Source organism: Giraffa tippelskirchi, chromosome 5, assembly GCF_054371585.1.
Source record: "Giraffa tippelskirchi isolate mGirTip1 chromosome 5, T2T-mGirTip1v1.2.pri, whole genome shotgun sequence".
Classification (NCBI taxonomy): domain Eukaryota; kingdom Metazoa; phylum Chordata; class Mammalia; order Artiodactyla; family Giraffidae; genus Giraffa; species Giraffa tippelskirchi.
In genome coordinates, this window is record NC_137279.1 from 456,168 (window position 1) to 475,933 (window position 19,766).

The 19,766-nt window shown below is 57.6% G+C and overlaps 1 protein-coding gene across 19 annotated transcripts in view; it reads left to right on the top strand.

Moving 5' to 3' along the window:
• NAV1 (neuron navigator 1) overlaps positions 1-19,766 on the top strand; it is a 188,637-nt gene that overhangs the window by 121,021 nt on the left and 47,850 nt on the right. Inside the window, exon 1 of one of the 19 annotated variants that reach the window (XM_081487274.1) lies at positions 11,895-12,072. The exons of 17 other annotated variants lie outside the window; for them this stretch is intronic. In XM_081487274.1, the coding sequence (XP_081343400.1) occupies positions 12,023-12,072 (50 nt within the window). In that variant the 5' untranslated portion in view covers positions 11,895-12,022. Of the gene's footprint in view, positions 1-11,894; positions 12,073-19,766 lie in introns of those variants that run through there. One more of the 19 variants, XM_081487273.1, reaches the window with a different exon arrangement.

Consider the following 19,766-nt stretch of genomic DNA (forward strand, 5'->3'; position numbering starts at 1 on the left):
GTTGTTCGGGGTAACCTTGTTTTGCTTTTTGACAGCGTCTTTGTTTTTCGTCCTGTGGTGTGCAGTTAAATAAGCCAGCCTTTGTAAGCAGGCTTGCCAGCACGGACCAGCTCAGGCCCACGGCGGCTGGCGGGGTTGCCGAGCAGTGTGGAGCCGGCTCAGGGCTGGACAGAGCCCGACTCTTGCCTTGAGTTGGAGGCCCGCTCTCTGTCTGTCTGAGTCCCTCGGCTGGAAAAGGCAGCGGTGGTCACGCCTGGTCTGTAGGGCTCGTGGGAGGACTGAATTAGTGAGTACGCTTACTTCATACATAATGAGTGTTAGACAGATGTTAGCCATTTGGTGACTGACAGTAGCAAGCTGGTGGCCATCAGCGGTCACAGCCACCTTCTGAAATATAGGACGGTTTTTAGAAAGTGTGTGCTGACCTTCACGCTTGAACGTGATGTTTCTGAGCCTCAGAGGGAACATGGCAAACTTTGAGTGGTTTAGCAAGCAGGATGACTGCGTCCTGACCCGCTCCTGCCTATTCACGCAGTACCCACGTGTGCCTTGGAAACCCTGGCCACAGGTCCAGCATGTGGCCGTGCGGTGTAGCAAACTGATTGCACCCAGCACTACTCAAGTGACCATGGTCCCTTTCCTGCCACAACAGAGCTGTCCCTCCCTTGTATTCGTACATGAAGTGGGTCCTGGATGGGGTCCCCAGAAGCAGAACTCGAGACGAGGTTTGCGCACGAGTAGTTTATTTTGGAGACGATTCCAGGAAGCCCTGGTGGGGGTGGGGAAGCGGGTTGGGGAAAAAAGGAACCCAGTGCTGGACTCATCCTGTGGGGGTCGCTGCTGTGGTAGCTAGACTTGGGGGTCCTGGGGGAGTACGTGCCCACCCAGAGGTCCAGGAGGCATGGATATTGGCTGGAGGCATCACATTCCGGTGTTTCCTGCTGCTTGACAAAGGCTGAGCGTCACAGGTGCCTGCAGAGGGGCTCTGTGTTCCCGGGAGCAGTCACTGCAGGGAGGGTGTGAGGGTGGCACAGGCGGCGCCAATGATGAGGAGGGAGGGTGGGAAGGGAAGCGGCTGTGCAGTCAGACCCTCAGTCTGCTAGGAGGAGGGGTGGCTTTACAGAGGGGATGGCCTCTGAAACACCCATAATGCCTAAAAGAGAACAGTGAAAGCACTGCTGAGTCTGTGTGGGGTTCACTGGGGTCACCGGGTCTATGCGGACCCAACAGGGTCGCTGGAAGGTTGGAGCGAGCCAGGTGCTCCAGAGGGGCAGCTGGATGTGCACTGGTTGCCAGGGCAACGGATGCAGGCTGAGGAGGGCCCCTCGGTGTGTCCTGTGACCTACAGTTGAGCCGCTGGGCTTCCCCTGAATTTGCGGACATACAAGCTTGTTGACAGTCAAGACGGACAAGGGCTAGGGCAGCTGTGGAGGGGGTGGGCTCGTCCCCGCCGGCCTGCCTATCCGCTTGTCTCTCCTCTTTCATCCTCAGCCTCTTCCTTTCCCCCAACGCCTTCGGCTCTGGGATGAGCTCACTGGGCTCGCAGAGTACCTGGACAGTCCGTGCCGTCTGATATTACAGAAGGAGCCCAAGTTAGGAGGAGGTTCAGACCCCATCTCTGAGGCTTTGGGAAGGCTGCCGTCCATTCTAGCGGGAATGGTCAAACAGGAATAGCATTGCAGTGAGGATGTTATGGAATATGTTCTAATAACGTGCTTGGTAAGCAGCAGGCGCTCAGCAAACGGTACCTCCCTCCCTCCTCTTAGCAGCTGCTGGAAAACAGAGGCCATGAAGGTCTGAGGGCCGTCTGCAGAGGGAACTCTCCTTCCTGAGGGGTGGTGCCTGACCGCTGTCTTTTCTGGGCACACCTCTCATCTGAAGCCCCCTAAATTCACCCCGTTGCACCATGATACTGTTCAACTCTGGATCTTCCTGGAACTTGTGTGTATAAGTTTTACTGAAGTAATTTGTGCTCTTTTGTAATTCTCTAACAATTGCATAGCATGTGCAGTTTACAAAACACTATCTTATTTAATCTTAATGACTCTGTGAATTAGGTATTCTTTTCCCTAATTTTAGGCTTCCCTGCTGGCTCAGACGGAAAGAAAATCCACCTGCAGGAGGCCTGGGTTCGATCTCTGGGCTGGGAAGATCCCCTGGGGAAGAGAATGGCAACCCACTCCAGCATTCTTGCCTGGAGAATCCCATGGACAGAGAGCCTGGTGGGCTACAGTCCCTGGGGTCACACAGAGTCAGACACGATGGAGGGACTAACGCTAACTAAGTTCCCAGGTCAAAAGAGAGGAAACTGGGACTTGACCTCGCCGGCTCACCAGGAGCTCCCAGCTTGAAAGTGGGGGTACCAGAGCAGAACCAGGCCTCCGACCCACACACTCCCCTCCCCACTCCACGGTCCCCTGCCAGTTCTGGCTCACCCATCGCCTCCCTCTGCCCCTGGCGACCTCTCCCCTCCGTGTGCCGCGCTGGAACCCTAAGCTTGGGAGCAGCGACCACAGGCCTTCCTGCCACTGCAGTCAGAGCTCCCCGAGCACCAGCAGGTGTGCCATTGGCTGGCCAAGGGGTCACTGTGGGAGGCTTCCTTAATGACCCTGAGCGACTGCTTCGTCTACAAGGATGGGGTCACACTTTGCAAACCATAGAGCAGCCGCAGCAGGGAGCTCAGGGCAGGAGAAGCACCCGCCCTGTGCGTCCAGTGCTGCTGACTGGGGCTTAGAGGCGGAGCTGTCCCAGGATGCTCGAGACAGGCCCCTCTGGTCTCCAGGCTATCAGATGTCTCTGGCCAGGCAGCAAGGAACCATTCATGGTGGCTGAAGGAGGGCCAGCCGGCCAGGCTGGGCACTCACCCGGCAAGCAGTGAATGGGCTGCCCCCAGAGGCTCTAGGCTGCATGTCGGGGATGACGGACCAGGGCAGGCAGATGCATGAAGGCCTGGGTTTGAAAGACAGGCAGAACGAGCCATGTCCAGAGACTGCAGGCAGGTGGCTGTGCAGAGACGGACTGGCACCAGTGAACACACAGGACAGGACTCGGAGAGACGGGTGGACAGGCCGATGCCAGGGCTGGTGCCTGCGTGACGCGCAACCGGACACGGGGGGTGAGAGCCATCCAGACGCGGTGTGCGGGGCCGGACACAAAGAGGCTGTGTGCACACAGGCTCCGCTGGCCGGGGAAGGGGACGGCACCCAAACAGGCCAGGGAGCCTCTGAGAGGTGCAGGGGCCTGTCCAGTCCAGAGAGTGGGAGGGACTAGGGTCTCACAGCCTGCTACCCTGCCCACCTCGGCCGGCTTGCATGAAGAGGGTCTGCCTTGCGCCCTGTGCTGCCTTCCGGTGCGGCCTCTCCAGCCAGAGACGGGGGCTCGGCCCCGCTGGAGCTGCCGCCCTCCTCTCCTGACCGCTCCCCCGGCCCCATCAAGCCTGTTTCTTGGCCCCTTTTCTCACTGGCCACGCTTTCCATCTCTCAGCCTCCTCTTCATCTGGCTTCTGGTTGAGCCCTTTTGGGTCCGATGACCAATGGCCATTCGGGAGCAACCCTGTCTCCGCGGCTGCAGCCATGCGGACAGACCCGGGTGTGGGACTTGCAGCAGCAGAGGCTTCCAGGACACGGGCTTTCTGCCAAGTGTCGTTAGAAGAGGAGGGCCAGCCGCCCGTCGCTGCCCCTCTGAGCCACAAGCCCCCACGGCCGCCCCGAGCCTGTGCTCAGCCTTGCTCAGAGGTTCCCGTGTGAGGTCCCGCCCGTCCCAGCTCCGAGCAGTCAGCCCCGCGGTCTGGGCGGCCGCAGCTGCCCTGTCTCTCGTGTCTCCTCTGGTCCCTGTGGTTCCTTTCCTGTTCTTGGGAGGCTGGTGACGTCGGTGGTGCCCTCCGGAGGCCTCCCACCCTGATTTCTTCTCAGTTTGTTGCTACTGCCTGCATGACCCTGGATGATGACTTAGCTTCACCATCCGACAGGCCCTCCTCAAGCTGCTCATTCACATGGTCAGTGAGGCACTTGGGGGATGCAGCAGGGAAAAGTCATCACTCTTAAATTCGTGCACAAAAGAGAGATGGCAAACAAGCCAACAGGTGAACCTGGTAGGTCAGGCGGTACTGCGCACCGTAGGGGAAGGTGAAGCAGGGTGAGGGCAGAGTGGTGAGCGTGGGCTGCTGGAGAGCATGTCAGGGAAAACTGTCCATAAATGCTGCCCAGAAGAGCATGTGCAAAGGCCCTGGGGCAAGAGCGAGCACATGTTCAGGGACTGCAGGGAGGTCAGCGTGGCTGAAGCAGATTAAACAGGACAGATTGTGGTCAGAAATGAGGTCGGGGGAGCCAGGGGCCAGTGTGCAGGTGGGGGGCAGCCACAGGCAGGCTCCCGGCGGAGGAGCCATGCAATCTGTCTTGTGTTGCAGAGGGTCTGTAAGGGGGCGGGGGCGGAAGCTGTGGGGGTCCCTTGGCTGGAGCTGGGTTGGGGGAGGAGGCAGAGGTGGTGAGCAGGGCTGGGAAGTGAAAGGAGACAGGCATTTCCAGCACCTTCTCGGCCTGGGTGAGATTGGAGATGCAGCTCAGTAACGGGGAACCTGGGGCAGCGGGAGCTTCAGTCATCCTGAAACCAGTGCTCTGTCCTCAGGGATCTCACACTAGTACACACACTCACACACACTCACGTGTGCACACACACACTCATACATACACACACATACACTGTCACGTGCACGTATGCACACATCTGTGCACACACTCATGTGCGCACACACACACTGTCACATGCACGCATACACACACACTCACACATACTCACGTGCATGCACTCACACTTGCATCGCATCTGCCCGGGCAGCTGAGGGTCCGCAGACCCTCACGGGGGCAGCTCCTGCCAGCTCCGTCCCCACCGCCCCGTCCATCCTGTGCTCTTGGAGCCACAGAGACAGACGCTGACGTTCGGGAGAACGTGAAACAGTCACCCACCGTGTGTGCTCTGGCAGGACGCCGCCTTTCCCAGCTGTGGGGTGGCGGGATGGCCGGCCTCCTCAGAGGTTGTGTAAATATTTGGGGAGCAGCACACAGCTGGGAGCGGACCCTCGCCTCCAGCTGGCTCGCTCGCCGCTGGGGGGACGTCTTGGCCCGGCCAGCTCCAGGCCCGTCACGCCCTCCCGCCGTCCACCCTTCCCTCCCAGCCCGGCGGCCTGCTCTGTGGGAGGGCCCTGAGCAGCTCGCTTGCCCTTCTTGAGACCCCCAGCCCTCCCCACGAGGACAAGGGCGGGCAGAGAAGCTGCCCCCGGATGGGGGGGAGGGCAGAGAACGTCCCCCCAGGGGCCTGGAGGGAGTGGGAGCCCGCTGGGTGCCGGGCAGAGAGCTCGCCAGGGTCATGCATGGCCCTGAGAACCCAGGCCTCCTTGACTTGAGACAGAAAGCCCACCGAGGATCCAGGAGCCCGGCACGGGGAGCTCTGTGAGGAGGAGGTAGTTGGGTCCTTTCCTCTGCGGCTGGGTTTTTTCTCTGGAAAAGCACCTCCCTGCCAGCAGGCGTCTCGCCTCCGCCCCGCCCCAGCCTGGGCCCCGGAAAGCAGGGCTCAGTCGCACCTGTGGGCCCTCACTGTGCTCAAGGCAGTTGTGCCACCGTCCCCCACAGTGGGCGAGGTCGGGGTGCCGACAAGGAGACCATGACTCCTGTCTTCACGAAAGACCCCAGACAGTTCTTGTGTCCAGTCACCCAAAGTGCCCAAAGACCCAGTGGCCGGCTGGTGGAAAAGAGCAGACGAGCCTACCGGGACCAGCCCTCACCTGCCTCTGCCGCGGGAGGGCGTCAAGGGGGAGGAGGGTGGCCCCTCGTGCAGCCCACCTTCCTCCTTGAAGAGGAGAGAGGGTTCTGTTCTGTTGGGTTCCGGCAGGAACCAGGCCCAAGGAGGAGGGGGTTACAGGTTCCCCAGCCCGGCGGGCCCCAGCCTCTCTGGCACAGGGACCAGTTCTGTGGCAGACAGATTTGTCCACAGACGGGCGGGCAGGTGGGGGTGGCTTCAGGATGAGTCAGCCACGTTCGCTTTACTGTGCACTTTATTTCTGTCACTGTCACACCAGCTCCGCCTCAGGCCGTTAGACCCCGGAGGCTGCAGACCCGGCTGTAGCCCACAGTCCTCCTGGGGAAGGGGGCTCAGAGAGCTGCGACCCCTCCCTAAGCGGCCAGCTGACTTGCTCTGTTTCTGGTCAGTGCCCCATGGCTGTGGGGGTGAAATGCAGGGGCTGGGGAGGGCCAGAGTAAGGGGGGCAGCTGAGGTGCGAGGTGGGGGGCGTCACTGGGTGGGGGGGTGACCGCTCAGTTCCCTCATGGAACCTTCCCGCCCTCCAGGTAACCCCTGTGCCTTACCCCTCAGCTTCCTCTCCCTCCCTCCAGGCTCGGCCAGGAAGCCACGGGGAGGACCCTTATGGAGCTAGGCCTGGAGGGAACATCCCCTGCTGGTGGCGTTCCATGCTGGCCCTCCGGGTGCGCCCCCCTAAGCTGCTCCCAGATGACCCAGGCCGGCCCAGCACGGAAGATCCATCCCCTTCACCCTCCATTTAGGGTGGGGGGGGAGATGGGGTGCCGGGGACACCGTCTCCCGAGTGAGGTGGGTGATGCTGCTGCAGAGCCCGCCTTGTTCTGATTCCCCCCAAAGCCACTCAGCCTGGGACCTGCTGGCCCTTTCCTAAATCTCACCACCCAGACCGCCCAGAGAGAGTAAAGAGAGGGAAAATCCACCCCCCGCATGCTGGGGTCCCTGCAGCCCCTTACTCCCCTTTGGACACAAAGCATATTTGGAAAACTTGACCAGTGTCTGCACCCTCAGAAACAGTGCCCTCCCAACACAGACTGTTCAGGGACCCAGGACAGAGTCCCCTCGGCGAGGTTTCCACCTCTTGAACAGTAGAGCTACAGCCCCAGGTGAGAGGTCTGGGCACTCAGGACCGGAGCCAGACGGCGGTCCTCAGGCCTCACAGCCCGTCCGCACCTCCCTGAGGGCGGGAAGTGGGGAAGGGCCCTTTGGCTTTGTGTATGTGCTCACTCGCTCAGTCATGTCCGACTCTTTGCGACTCCATGGACTGTAGCCCATCACACTCCTCTGTCCATGGGATTCTCCAGGCGAGAATACTGGAGTGGGTTGCCATGCCCTCCTCCAGGGGATCTTCCCAACTCAGGAATCTAACCCTGTCTCCTGCATTGCAGGCAGTCTTTACCATCTGAGCCACCAGGGAAGCCCTAACACCGTAAAGCCACAGGCCAGGCAGTGAGGGGCCTCCAGGAGCACTGGCCTGGGTCTCTGCACGGCTGTCACCTGAGCGGCTCAGACCCAGAGATACAGCTGCTCTGGTCCTCTGTCATCTTAACTCAGTCCCTTGGGGCTTTGAAAAAGCATCATTGCTGGTGCTGTTTCTGTTGATTTACGAAACTGAGGATATAACCTGTCCATTTCTAAGACACGGGCTTCCCTGTTTGCTCAGGTCACTTTGGGGTTGGGACCGACCTTACCTTCCACACTCAGCGCCTCTCAGAAGCAGGATGAACCAGAAGCGCGGGTTGGGGGTACAGCCCCTCCTTCCTCACCACCGGGGTTAAGTTACCAGGAATTCCCTGCTACTGGACCCCACTTTTTTTCTTACCCTGCACAAAAATCTTCACATCTTGGGATCCTTTTCTTCCTGATCTGTCAACTGAAAATGCCCCCCGGATGAAGGTGCAGACCCCTGCACGGTGTGAGCTGTTCTTTCTCCCCAAGTCGACCCCAATACCATGCCTCCCTGCCCCCCAACCCCGTGCTGGAGGAAGTGAGGCCCACCTTCGTGGTCACCCACCCGCACTCTCCTGAGCGGCCTCTGGCACTGGCACTCGGGCTGCCCTTCACCCCCTCAGCATCCTCTGTGATGCTGCCAAAAATGTTGGCTTTCTCTGCCCACCAAAGCTGAATAAAAAAATACAGAGACAGAGTTTGGAGAAAATAGAAAGGTGGCTTTCATCCTCAGCTGAGACACAGCAGGCTCCTGCTTCAAGAAAGGTGCCCCCCTCCATGAGGAATCTGGGAGATTACCCACATGAGGGCTCGCAGTCGGGGGTGGGTGATTAGCAACAAAGGTGTAAGGATCTTGTATTCTTCCTCTTGCCTTGTTTCAAAAATACTCCTAGGCCAGCGTCAGGTAGCCCAGTAGTTGGGTCCATTGTCTTTGGTGAATTTTACTGTGGCCTCGTTTCTGTAAAGCAAAAAAAAAAGGAAGACCTACAAGGGGTGGTCTGCAAAGACAATGCTGTAAACACAGGGTGTGATTAGCAGAGAGTTAAATATAACAGGTGCAGAATGGAGCTCAGGCAGAGAGTGAGGGCGATAGGTATGCTGTCTAGGCAATAAGAAACCTAGACAGTGTATTAAAAAGCAGAGATGTTACTTTGCCTACAAATGTTCTCCTGTTAAAGTGCTGCACTCAATATGCCAGCAAATTTGGAAAACTCAGCAGTGGCCACAGGACTGGAAAAGGTCAGTTTTCATTCCAATCCCAAAGAAAGGCAATGCCAAAGAATGCTCAAACTACCGCACAGTTGCACTCATCTCACACACTAGCAAAGTAATGCTCAAAATTCTCCAAACCAGGCTTCAACAGTACATAAACCGTGAACTTCCAGATGTTCAAGCTGGATTTAGAAAAGGCAGAGGAACCAGAGATCAAATTGCCAATATCTGTTGGATCATCGAAAAAGCAAGAAAATTCCAGAAGAACATCTACTTCTGCTTCATTGACTACACCAAAGACTTTGACTGTGTGGATCACAACAAACTGTGGAAAATTCTGAGAGATGGGAGTACCAGACCACCTGACCTGCCTCCTGAGAAATCTGTATGCTGATCAAGAAGCAACAGTTAGAATTGGATGTGGAACAACGGACTGGTTTCAAATAGGGAAAGGAGTACGTCAAGGCTGTATGTTGTCTCCCCGCTTATTTAACTTATACGCAGAGTACATCATGCAAAAGGCCGGGCTGGATGAAGCACAGGCTGGAATCAGGATTGCCGGGAGAAATATCAATAACCTCAGATATGCAGATGACACCACTCTTATGGCAGAAAGCAAAAAAGAACTGAAGAGCCTCTTTTTTTAAATTTTAGTTTATTTTTTAAATTAACTTATTTATTTTAACTGGAGGCTAATTACTTTACAATATTGTAGTGGTTTTTGCCATACATTGACATGAATCAGCCATGGGTGTACATGTGTTCCCCATCCTGAACCCCCCCTCCCACCTCCCTCCCCATCCCATCCCTCAGGGTCGTCCCAGTGCACCAGCCCTGAGCACCCTGTCTCGTGCATCGAACCTGGACTGGCAATCTATTTCACATATGATGATATACATATTTCAATGCTGTTCTAAAGAGCCTCTTGATGAAAGTGAAAGAGGAGAGTGAAAAAACTGGTTTGAAACTCAACATTCAAAAAACGAAGATCATGGCATCAGGTCCCATCACTTCATGGCAAATAGATAGGGAAACAATGGAAACTGAGAGACTTTATTTTTGGGGGGCTCCAGAATTACTGCAGATAGTGACTACAGCTGTGAGATTAAAAGGTGCTTGCTCCTTGAAAGAAACTTTGTTGACAAAGGTCCGTCTAGTCAAAGCTATGGTTTTTCCAGTGGCCATGTATGGATGTGAGAGTTGGACTATAAAGAAAGCTGAGCGCCAAAGAATTGATGCTTTTGAACTGTGGTGTTGGAGACGACTCTTGAGAGTCCCTTGGACTGCAAGAAGATCCAACCAGTCCATCCTAAAGGAAATCAGTCCTGAATATTCATTGGAAGGACTGATGCTGAGGCTGAAACTCCAATACTTTGGCCACCTGATGCAAGGAACTGACTCATTGGAAAAGACCCTGAACCTGGGAAGGATTAAAGGCAGCAGGAGAAGGGGAGGACAGAGGATGAGATGGTTCAATGGCATCACCAATCTGATGGACATAAGTTTGAGCAAGCTCCGGGAGTTGGTGATGGACAGGGAGGGCCTGGCCTGCTGCAGCCCATGGGGTCGCAAAGAGTGGAGATGACTGAGCGACTGAACTGATGTTTTTTCCAGTAGTCATATATGGATGTGAGAGCTGGACAATAAAAAAGGCTGAGTGCCAAAGAATTGATGTCTTAAAACTGTGGTGTTGGAGAAGACTCTTTAGAGTGTCTTGGACTGCAAAGAGATTAACCCACTCAATCTTAAAGGAAATCAAGCCTGAGTATTCACTGGAAGGACTGATGCTGAAGCTGAAGCTCAAATCCTTTGGCCACCTGATGCAAAGAGCCAAGTCTTTTCATTGGAAAAGACTGATGCTGGGAAATACTGAGGACAGGAGGAGAAGGGGACGATAGAAGGAGAGATGGTTGGATGGCATCATCAACTCAATGGACATGAGTTTGAGCAAACTCCGGGAGATGGTGAAGGACAGGGAGGCCTAGTGTGGTGCAGTCCATGGGGTCACAAAGAGCTGGACACAGCTGAACGACTGAACACAACAAAGGCACAAGATAGAATTTACATGTCAGCTTAGTCTCCATCACCAACTACAGGTCAAGAACAGTTAAAGTAAAAGAGGGACTCAGAACAGGCCTGGAGAAAAAAGAAAACTGTTTCCTCTTTTTCACTGCAGTATATGCAGACCTTGTTTTAGGCGCTGTACTCTTACTGGAACTGATTTAAAAGCTTGGAAAGAGTCAGGAAGGGGATTTGGAGAAAGCTATCTAGGGAGGGTCCAGGCTCTGACCCGGTGCCTGCCAGCGCACCAGTCTGCCAGACAGTACCAGGAAGAGCCGGGATCTACCCGCTGCCACTGTCCTGGCTGGGATGGAGGGCTTGTGACCCGCAGCCAGTGTGGGGGGCGCGCTGGGAGGTGTGACCACAGCCGGTGTGGGGGGGTCACTGGGAGGTGTGACCGCAGCCGGCGTGGGGGGGCTGGGAGATGTGACTGCAGCCAGTGTGTGTGTGGGGGGCCGCTGGGAGATGTGACCCCCAGCCAGCGTGGGAGGGCTGGGAGGTGTGACCCGCAGCTGGCATGGGGGGGACGGGGAGGTGTGACCGCAGCCAGCGTGGCAGGGGGCTGGGAGGTGTGACTGCAGCTGGCGTGGGGGGGGGGCGCTGGGAGGTGTGACCACAGCCAGTGTAGGGGCTGGGAAGTGTGACCCCCAGCCGGCGTGGGGGACCTGGGAGGTGTGACCCCCAGCCGGCGTGGGGGGGCTGGGGGGTGTGACCGCAGCTGGCATTGGGGGACTGGGAGGTGTGACCCGCAGCCGATGTGGGGGGGCTAGGAGGTGTGACCGCAGCTGGCATGGGGGGACCTGGGAGGTGTGTGACCGCAGCCAGCGTGGGGGGGGCCTGGGAGGTGTGACCCCAGTCGGCATGGGGGACCTGGGAGGTGTGACCGCAGCCGGCGTTGGGGGGGCCTGGGAGGTGTGACCGCAGCCGGCGTGGGGGGGCTAGGAGGTGTGACCGCAGCTGGCGTGGTGGGGCCTGGGAGGTGAGTGACCTGCAGTCGGCATGGAGGGGCTGGAGGGTTGTGACCGCAGCCGGTGTGGGGGGGCTAGGAGGTGTGACTGCAGCCGGCGTGGGGGGGCTAGGAGGTGTGACCGCAGCCGGCGTGGGGGGGGCCTGGGAGGTGTGACCGCAGCCGGCGTGGGGGGGCCTGGGAGGTGTGACCGCAGCCGGCCCAGTGGCCGCCGCGACCCCAGCCACCAAGCAGCTCTCGGACCCGGGGCCCCCGAACGGCCGCGCCGCTGCGGCTCTTTGTCTACCTGCTCCGGGCGTTAAAGGGCCCGCCCGCAGCCGGGGCTCGGGACCCGAGGCGGCGACGGGAAATGGGGCTCTGTCGCTTTAAGTGCCGCCGGAGCCGCGAGGCGGGCGGGCGGGCGGGGGAGGAGGGCGCGGGCCGGGCCGGGTCCCCAGCAGTCCGCGTGGCCGCGCTCAGACCTCGGCGGCCCGCCGGGCGACGCGCTGTCCCCGCTGGGTGCCGGCCGCGGGCCGCCGCGCCGGGAGGATGCTGCAGCTGCCGCCGCCCCGGGCAGGCAGGACCAGGTTCCCCCGCAGGTAAGCGCCCAGGCTCGCGACGCGGCCCCGCGGGAGTGGGCTGGGGTTCTCCGGGAAGGAGTCCTGACCCCCCTCGCGGCTCCGATCGGAAGGACGGCAGCGCCACCTGGGCCCCTGGCTCCCGAGCGTTTGGCCTGTTGGCCCCGGGGTTGGAGGTGCGCGTGCGGAGGGGTCTCGGGAGGAGAGGGAGGCCGGCAGTGCGTCCCTGGGACCGGTCGGAGTGGGACCGTACCACGACTGGACCGGACTTGCGGGGCTCCTGCAGTGCGCTGGGACCTGGGCAGTGGGAGGAGGGGGCTTCGATCCTGGCCCCGGAAGCTCTGGGGGTCCCTTGGGCTGAGGGGAGGTGGTGGAGGTGCAGGCTGAGACCCGAGGTGGGGGCGGGGTTGCACGCGTGACCCCGCAAGCCGGCTGGACCCCTCCGCGAGAGGTGAGAGGCGAACGACCGGAAGATGCGCTCCGGGGTGCCGCTCGGCCCTGGAAGGTGAGGGCGGCAGCCCCGGGACCCCAGCCCACTTGGAAACCACGCTTCTGAGAGGGTTAAGGGGTCCTGCCGCCTGAGGAAGCGTGCTGATGCTGCCTGCTTTTTCTGGGAGCTTCCCAGCCCGCGGACACCTTCCCCTCCTCCGCCTTCGGAGCTGAAGGAAGTTGGAGATTAGAGAGTTGAATGGGAGGCCGACGCCCCTTGCTGGGACTACTCCGCCCCCAGCCCCGCCCTCGGCCCAGATTGCCCTCGGAGACTGCCCCTCCTTCCCCGCGGGTCCCTGCCTGGACCTCCAGGCCGATCTGACCACGCGGGCTCCGGGTGGAGCAGACCGGTGGCAAGGCCCGGGCGGGGCATCTCCAGCGCCCGGAGCCCTTCGGAAGCCTGTCCTTCCCCCTCCACCTGGGGACCTGTGGGGTCACTTTGCTTAGCTGATCGGTGGGGGCAGGGTGTCATAACAGCAGCCAATTTAGGAACAGAGAAAACTCCAGAGAACAGAGGTCTATTCAGGGGCCCGTGGGGATTTCTACTTCTGCCGAGGTCCTTGGCTGAGTCCTGAATCTCTGACCCTGAAGAAGGCAGAGGGAGGGTCCCTTCCTAACCGCCCCAGCCTCTGCCACTGCCTTGCAGCTTTTACCCACTTCAGGTCCACACGCCTGTATCTGAGGAAGTTATAATTGCCCTGGTTCTACCCTTAGGTTCCCCATTGCCCTCCCCATGGTGGAGAAAGTGGAACTCTGTTAGCTGGCCCCGGCATCCTTTCCCTGAACGTGTCTCTCTTTCCATCCCCGGCCGGCCTTTGCTCGCACAGGTGACCTCATAGGTGACCCCATGGTGCCTAGACTTGGAGTCCCCCCACCCCTTCGGCCCCACCCCACCCCCACCCCAGGAGACCCAGGTTCTGCCTCAGGAGTCGGGAGCTCAGTGCTGGAGCCGCAGCTGCAGCTGCCGTGCTCACCTGGCTTCTTACCGGAACAACTCCTGGGCAGGTGTGGCAGGTGGGGCGGGCCCTGTCTGCAGGTCGAGTTACACCTCTGCCCGCCTGCTGCCTGCTGGGCTAGGCCTGGGCCGGCCTGTGGTTTCCTTCTCACCCAAGCCTGAGACTTCCCAGGGGGTTGTAGCTAGTAGGGAAGGAGAGACGGGATGTCGTAAACTGGAGGTCAGTCCAAGAATTGCCGGAGTTCAGACATAAACTTTAACTGCCCTGGCTCTCATCCGCTGAGGGAGGCTTGGCCCAGGCCTTGGCTCAGAACCTGACTTGTAATGGTGTTTGGTTGGGAACAACAGGCATTGAAGAGACACTTTGCCTGCAGGCTCAGGGAGCCCTGAAAGAGACAGCTGGGGAGGAGTGGCCCCCTAGCACCCCATGACCAGCCCTGGGCCTTCCCTCCCCAGGTGCCCGAGGTGGCTGCGTCCTGGGGGAGGCTTCTCCGTCAGCCCCATCCTCGCTTGTCTCCAGTGTTAGGGTCGCTCCTGGAGACGCCCTCTCCTGCCCCGGCAAACCCTGACCTTCAATGTCTCCCAAGCTGGACACCTTGAGTGCAGCTGGTTGTCCCACACAGCTCTCCTGGACGCCCTCCTGGGAGGGACCCTGAGCTGGAGCCTGGGGTCCCTCGGGAATAGGGCCGGCTCACAGAGACCCCGGGGCCGCAGGTGTGGGCCCAGTATGGGGACAGCACCTGTGAGGGGATGGCAGGACCAGCAGCTGCGTCCGGTTAGAGGGCTTCCAGGGCTGCGCGTGCACGCCATGGGCAGGCCACGCGTGCCGGCGGCCCCTCGCCCTGCGGAGCCCTGCCCCCTGCTTGGAGGCAGCAGAGAGAGCAGGGCAGGACGCACCCGTGAGGACGGCCGAGCTGAGTGGGGCAGGTGCCCGCGCCCCCAGCCGAGCCGGCCGCCTCTGCCACAGTCACAGGACACTCCACGACAGCGCCTGTGCCCAGGGCTCTGTCAGCACCTGCTTGTGTGGTCCCCACAGCAGGCCCTGGAGCTGCCCATTTCACAGATGGAGAAATGGAGCACGGGGGGCTCAGTGAAGGTAACAGAGCGCCCTGGGGGGCCCTGCGTGACTCCGCAGCCAACCTCTGAGCCTGCTCCAGGGAGGCGTTCTCACGGACACTTAACCCAGGCCTGGGGGACCTGCCACGCCGACACTGCAAAAGCTGAGGACAGTCGTGGCCTCACGAGGTTGAGGACTGGCCAGCTGCTCACGGGCGTGAGGGAAGAGCCTGGACTCGGCGTCCAGCCCAACTCGGGCCTTAGCTGCTCGGCCACCTGCCTCCGTGTGCTCGAGCTCCCAGGGTGTGGGGATGACGCTGAGAGGATGTGAAGGACGCAGTGCTTTCTGGGAAGAGCTTCCCAAAAAAGTATGTACGTGTGTAACCGATGCGCTTCACCGTACCCTTGAAAGGAACGCAACATTGTACATCAGTTATACTCCAATACAAACTAAAAACAACGGATTACAGGCAAAGAGCAGAGTGCTTTCAACACGGAGGCTTCACCAGTGATGTCACATAGCCGAGGTCCCTCCTCGATCCTCCAGGCCGCCCGCTCCCTCGGCAACCTTCCCTGCCATCCTGCTAGGGCCCTGATGAACGTGCCCCTCAGTGTGAAGGACTAAACAGCTCTCAGCTTACAGTAGCCTTAGATCTTTACGTAAATTCTTAATGGTCCATCTTCAGGCTTCTATTTAGCCCAAATTCTATGCTAACTATGGTAGTATATTATGCATCCTGTTTTTGATGGCAAATTACATCGACCACCTGAAAAAACACAACCTTTAAAAATACCAGCTCCTATTCATTCAGCCTCTACCGTGTGATACTTTGGACCCACAGCATGCTGGTTGCTAAAGGAATGCAGACCCCTAAGGAGCTGGCACCTCTCCATCTGTTCAGCCGTGTTGAGAGCACCCCTGATGCGGGCGCAGTGCTGGGAATGGGGGACACAGTGGTGTGCAGTCCCTGCCCTCAGCGAGCTTGGAGTCTTGCAGTGCAAACAGACAAACAACAGTCAGCAGACAGGACTTCCCTGATGGCCCAGCGGTTAAGAGGCAGCCTTGCAGTCCAGGGGCATGGGTTAGATCCCTGGGTCGGGACAATCCCACGTGCCCTGCAGCGACCCCTGAGCCAGGGCTCTAGGGCCTGTGCTCTGAGATGAGAGTAGCCCACTCGCCACAGCAGAGGAGCCCCCACTTGCAGCAACCAGAGAAAGCCCAGCACAGCGGCAAAGGCCCAACAGTCAAACAAGCTAATGTTTAAAATGTCGGCTGACACATATACATGGCATTTAGGGTTTCGAGACACGTGAGAGGCTACCGTGCAGGAGGAAGTGGACATACTTGTGGTACCTGGAAGCAGACAGGCAGGAGGACTTCATGGCAAAGGTGGCATTTTCCTTGAGCCTTGAAGATAAAGTAAGAGTTTTCCAAGGAACGTGAACTCCTCTGAGGGAGAGGGAGGAGATTTTCCTTGGTGGGAGGCTACGTGCCACCCACAGGCTTCTCTGCCCAGAGCCACACTCCCCGGGACGTCCCCCGGCACACAGGCTCCTAGCGTGAGACAGACAGCTCTGTACATCCTTGCATGTCCAGCCGCACCAGGAGCCCTGCCTGAAAGCCTCTGATCTGGGAGCACAACCGGCTGTTTCCTCTGGACCGGGTCCAGTGTCACCTCACACCACGTCCATGGCCAGAGTAACAGAGTCCCTCACCGTCGCCCTCAAAGCAGAGTCAGGCGATGCTGCCCCCGTGGAGGATGCAGAACTTGTGAGGACTCACTCCTGACCTAACTTTCCGGGGATGGCTCAGGAACTTCCTAGAAATACTCAGTTCCTGGACATTCCTGGGCCTAGGAAGCCTGTGCTCCGTGAAGACGGGCCCACCACTACAGGAAAACACTGAGAAGAAAGAACATCGTCTCGCCTCCCCAGACCCGCCGCGAGTGCGTGTGTGTGGGCGCGTGTGTGCGGGCGTGTGTGTGCGCTCGGCAGCCGGGCCGGTCCTGTCAGCGCAGTCGGGGATGCTCGCTGCGGCCGTGCGCGCGGAGGCTGCAGCAAGTGCCAGTTCCTCCTGGGCAGACTTTCCTCCTAGATGCGTTGCTGCTGGGGCTGTTTGAGTAGCAGGTGGGTCATTCAAAAGAGGAGATGGGAGGGAAGCCCTGTGTCTGACTCCCCCGCCCCGCACCGAGCTGGGGGCTGCACGTTTTCCGTGTTTACTCTGCATGATGACCTCGAAAGGCTGGTGGTGACGTGACCACTGGGGAGCTGGGGGTGAGTTTGGGGTGAGGGTGGTGGACAGACGTGCCTATCCCAGGTCGTCAGTTGGTGAAGCAGAAGTTCGGACACAGCTCTGGCTGGTCCCTCTGCCCGTCGCACCCTGGGCAGGATGTCTGGTTAAGGAGCTTGGTGCTTTCTGAAGGCTTAAGGACGCCGGGGCTTCCTCGGGGAACAGTCACTTTCTGTGAACAAGAGCTGCTGGTCTATCGGTTTAGCCTCCAGGGAAGCTGCTCTCCAACCTATTTCTACTTTTCCCCCAACAGTCATTCACTGCATGATGCTGGCTTTGTCCAGCCACAGGTTCCTGCGGACAGGGACTCGTACTCAAAACTGATGTGTGTGTGTTGACGATGACAACATATAGCCAGCAGGGTCCCATCAAGACAGTTTATGTAACAGGTCACATGTGGATAAATCATATTTTTTAAATTTTACTTTATTGAAATATAGTTGATTGGCAGTGTTGTGTTAATTTCTGCTGCACAGCAAAGTTACTCAGTTATACATGTATGCATTATTTTCGACACTCTTTTCCATTGTGGTTTATCACAGGATATTGACTATAGTTCCGGAGGGTGGTTAGGGAGGGATGGACTGCGAATGTGAGATTAGCGAATGTACCGGTGCCCGGTGCGCCATCACGCTAGCTTTTTAGGGTCAAACGGCTACAAGAAATAAAGCAAGTCAGTTCTCCTCCAGTGCCTGCTGAAACTGCCTCCTGTATGCCAGGCGTTGTTGTGATCACTGCAGACAGAACAACAGACAGCTTATTTCAGTGCCCGTGGCAGTACGATTCACTTGTAATAGAGTGGGACGCTGGCTTCTGACACTGGGATGCCAGTATCTGCAGTGAGAAGCAAGCGGACAGAAAGAGAAGAGACTCGCGGCCATTGAGAAGCAGCACGTCAGGAGGGCAGTGGGCGTGGTGAGCTCGTGGCACGCTGTCACCCTCTGGACATTTGGCCCTTTCTTCCTGTTGACTGTTCGGTGTGTGCTCCGTGCCCATAGTTCATACTGTTTCTCCCGTTTGAGCTCCTCTCCTTCGCTTCCACTTTTTCACAAACATCCTGCCGTTTCCAGGCTCTGGGTTCCCAGCTCGATGTCCATGCCTGCTGCTGCTGAGAGTTGGTCCCTGGGACATTGTTCTTCCAGAACTCAGCTCCCACAGCAGGCCTGGGAGAGGGGTTCCCTCGCACATGGGCTTCGTGCTTAGCAACTTTGCCTTTCGGGCCAGCCTTGAGCTGCTGTTGGGGAGGACTTGTAAATAACCTCTGCCTGCAAAGAGGGCTCCTCTGAATGAGGAAAGCCCACAAAGACCCCTCTGCTTAGTGCTCGAATGTGTTTTAGAATTACCTTCAAAGTACAGTGAGCTGTACGTTAATTGATGAATTTCCCTCCATTTTCCTTGGTCCACTGTTAACAGGCCAGCTCCTATAAATGGACTGTGAGGGAGGGGATGCATAATGAGACCAGTCTCCTGTGCTTTATGGAAATCCCCTTCATCCTCCACAAGGCACCTCATGTTTGCATTATCTTCCAAGTGCTTGTGTCTGGCAGTCTCTGCATGGAAAGCCTGGGCACAGCTGTGGCCCCAGAGGATGTGCAGGCATGGGGGTGCATGAGAAGGGAGGGGAGTTCGGCTCCCTCAGCAGGGACCCTCAGGGCATTGACCAAGTTCTGCCGCCCAGGCCTTGGGGACAGCATGTAGGGGCTGCTGGCCGGTCGTGCGGTGACTCTGGATCTGTCCCACGGTCGGAGCAGAAGAGGAGGAATAACAGGATCTTTTCGTTCTGTCTGTTGCCTGAAGGCTCCTTCTCCAGAAATACAAGCTGGTTTGATTTTAACTTCTCTTTTAATTTCAGTCTTCCTTCTTTCAACTTCTTTAAGGATTATGCAGAAGGCCCCAGACTGGTCAGAAAGCCTCAAAACAGAGATTCCAACTCCAAGTTGCCCAAGAAAAGCATGTTAATACTCAAAGTCATTTCATAGCCAGTCATTTCCTGTGTTCTCGAGACTGTTATTTTTTCCTAAGATATGTATCTTTAGAGAACAAAACTGTTCCCCTCTTGACCTGGGGGAGATGAGGTGGCAGGAGGTGTGATGGAAGAAAGGGTAATTGTACCTTCTGTACTCAGCCAGTGTTGGAGAACATTTTTGATGCGGAAATGAAGAGATGAAGCACCCCAAAATCCAGTGTTGGCTGTGCCACTGACTTGTTCTGGAACCCAGGGTGAAACTCCCCCTCCTAGTTTCCCTTCTTTGAAGGAGAACTAGGGCCACTGCAGTGGAGAGGCACACGGGAGATGGTTCAGAGGGAATGGAATGTCTGAGTGGAGAGTGCTGGGTTGATAATCTGTTCCAGAATGATGGCAGTCAGCCTCAAAGGTGCTGAACGCTATAACCAGTTCCCAAAGTGGCTGGGTACATACATTTGCAAAATACTGCGGATACTTCAATACCTGACTCTGTAAGAACTGTGTGGAACACCTGCCCTTCAGAACTCTGTGCTTGCTCCCTCTGGCATTTGCACGTGAGGGTTTGAGAAGTTTAAATCTTCTCAGTTCCCTGTTATTTTTCCCTCCATTCATCCTTCATCCTTAAGTGGGCAGCCTGTCATGCCTGGGGCAGGGAATGAATGTCTCTTTACCTTGTCTGAACACCTGCCTGTGGTTTGTTTCCCTGAACTAAGATCTTTTTTTCATCTCCTACTGATTAAGAATTAAGATTCCTTTTCTTTTCGTTCTTTTTGTTCAGGGCTTTGTCATAGGTGAGAGATGGGCTTACTTTCACATGCATGGAAAACTCTCCCTAAAAACTTGAGTCTTTCACATGCATTAGCTGGGTTTTCCTCTGAGACTGACCTTTGACCCACGCACACAATGGTATTCAGCTGTCCTGCTCTCTGAAGTGAAAATCTTCAGAACCTCCACAAAGA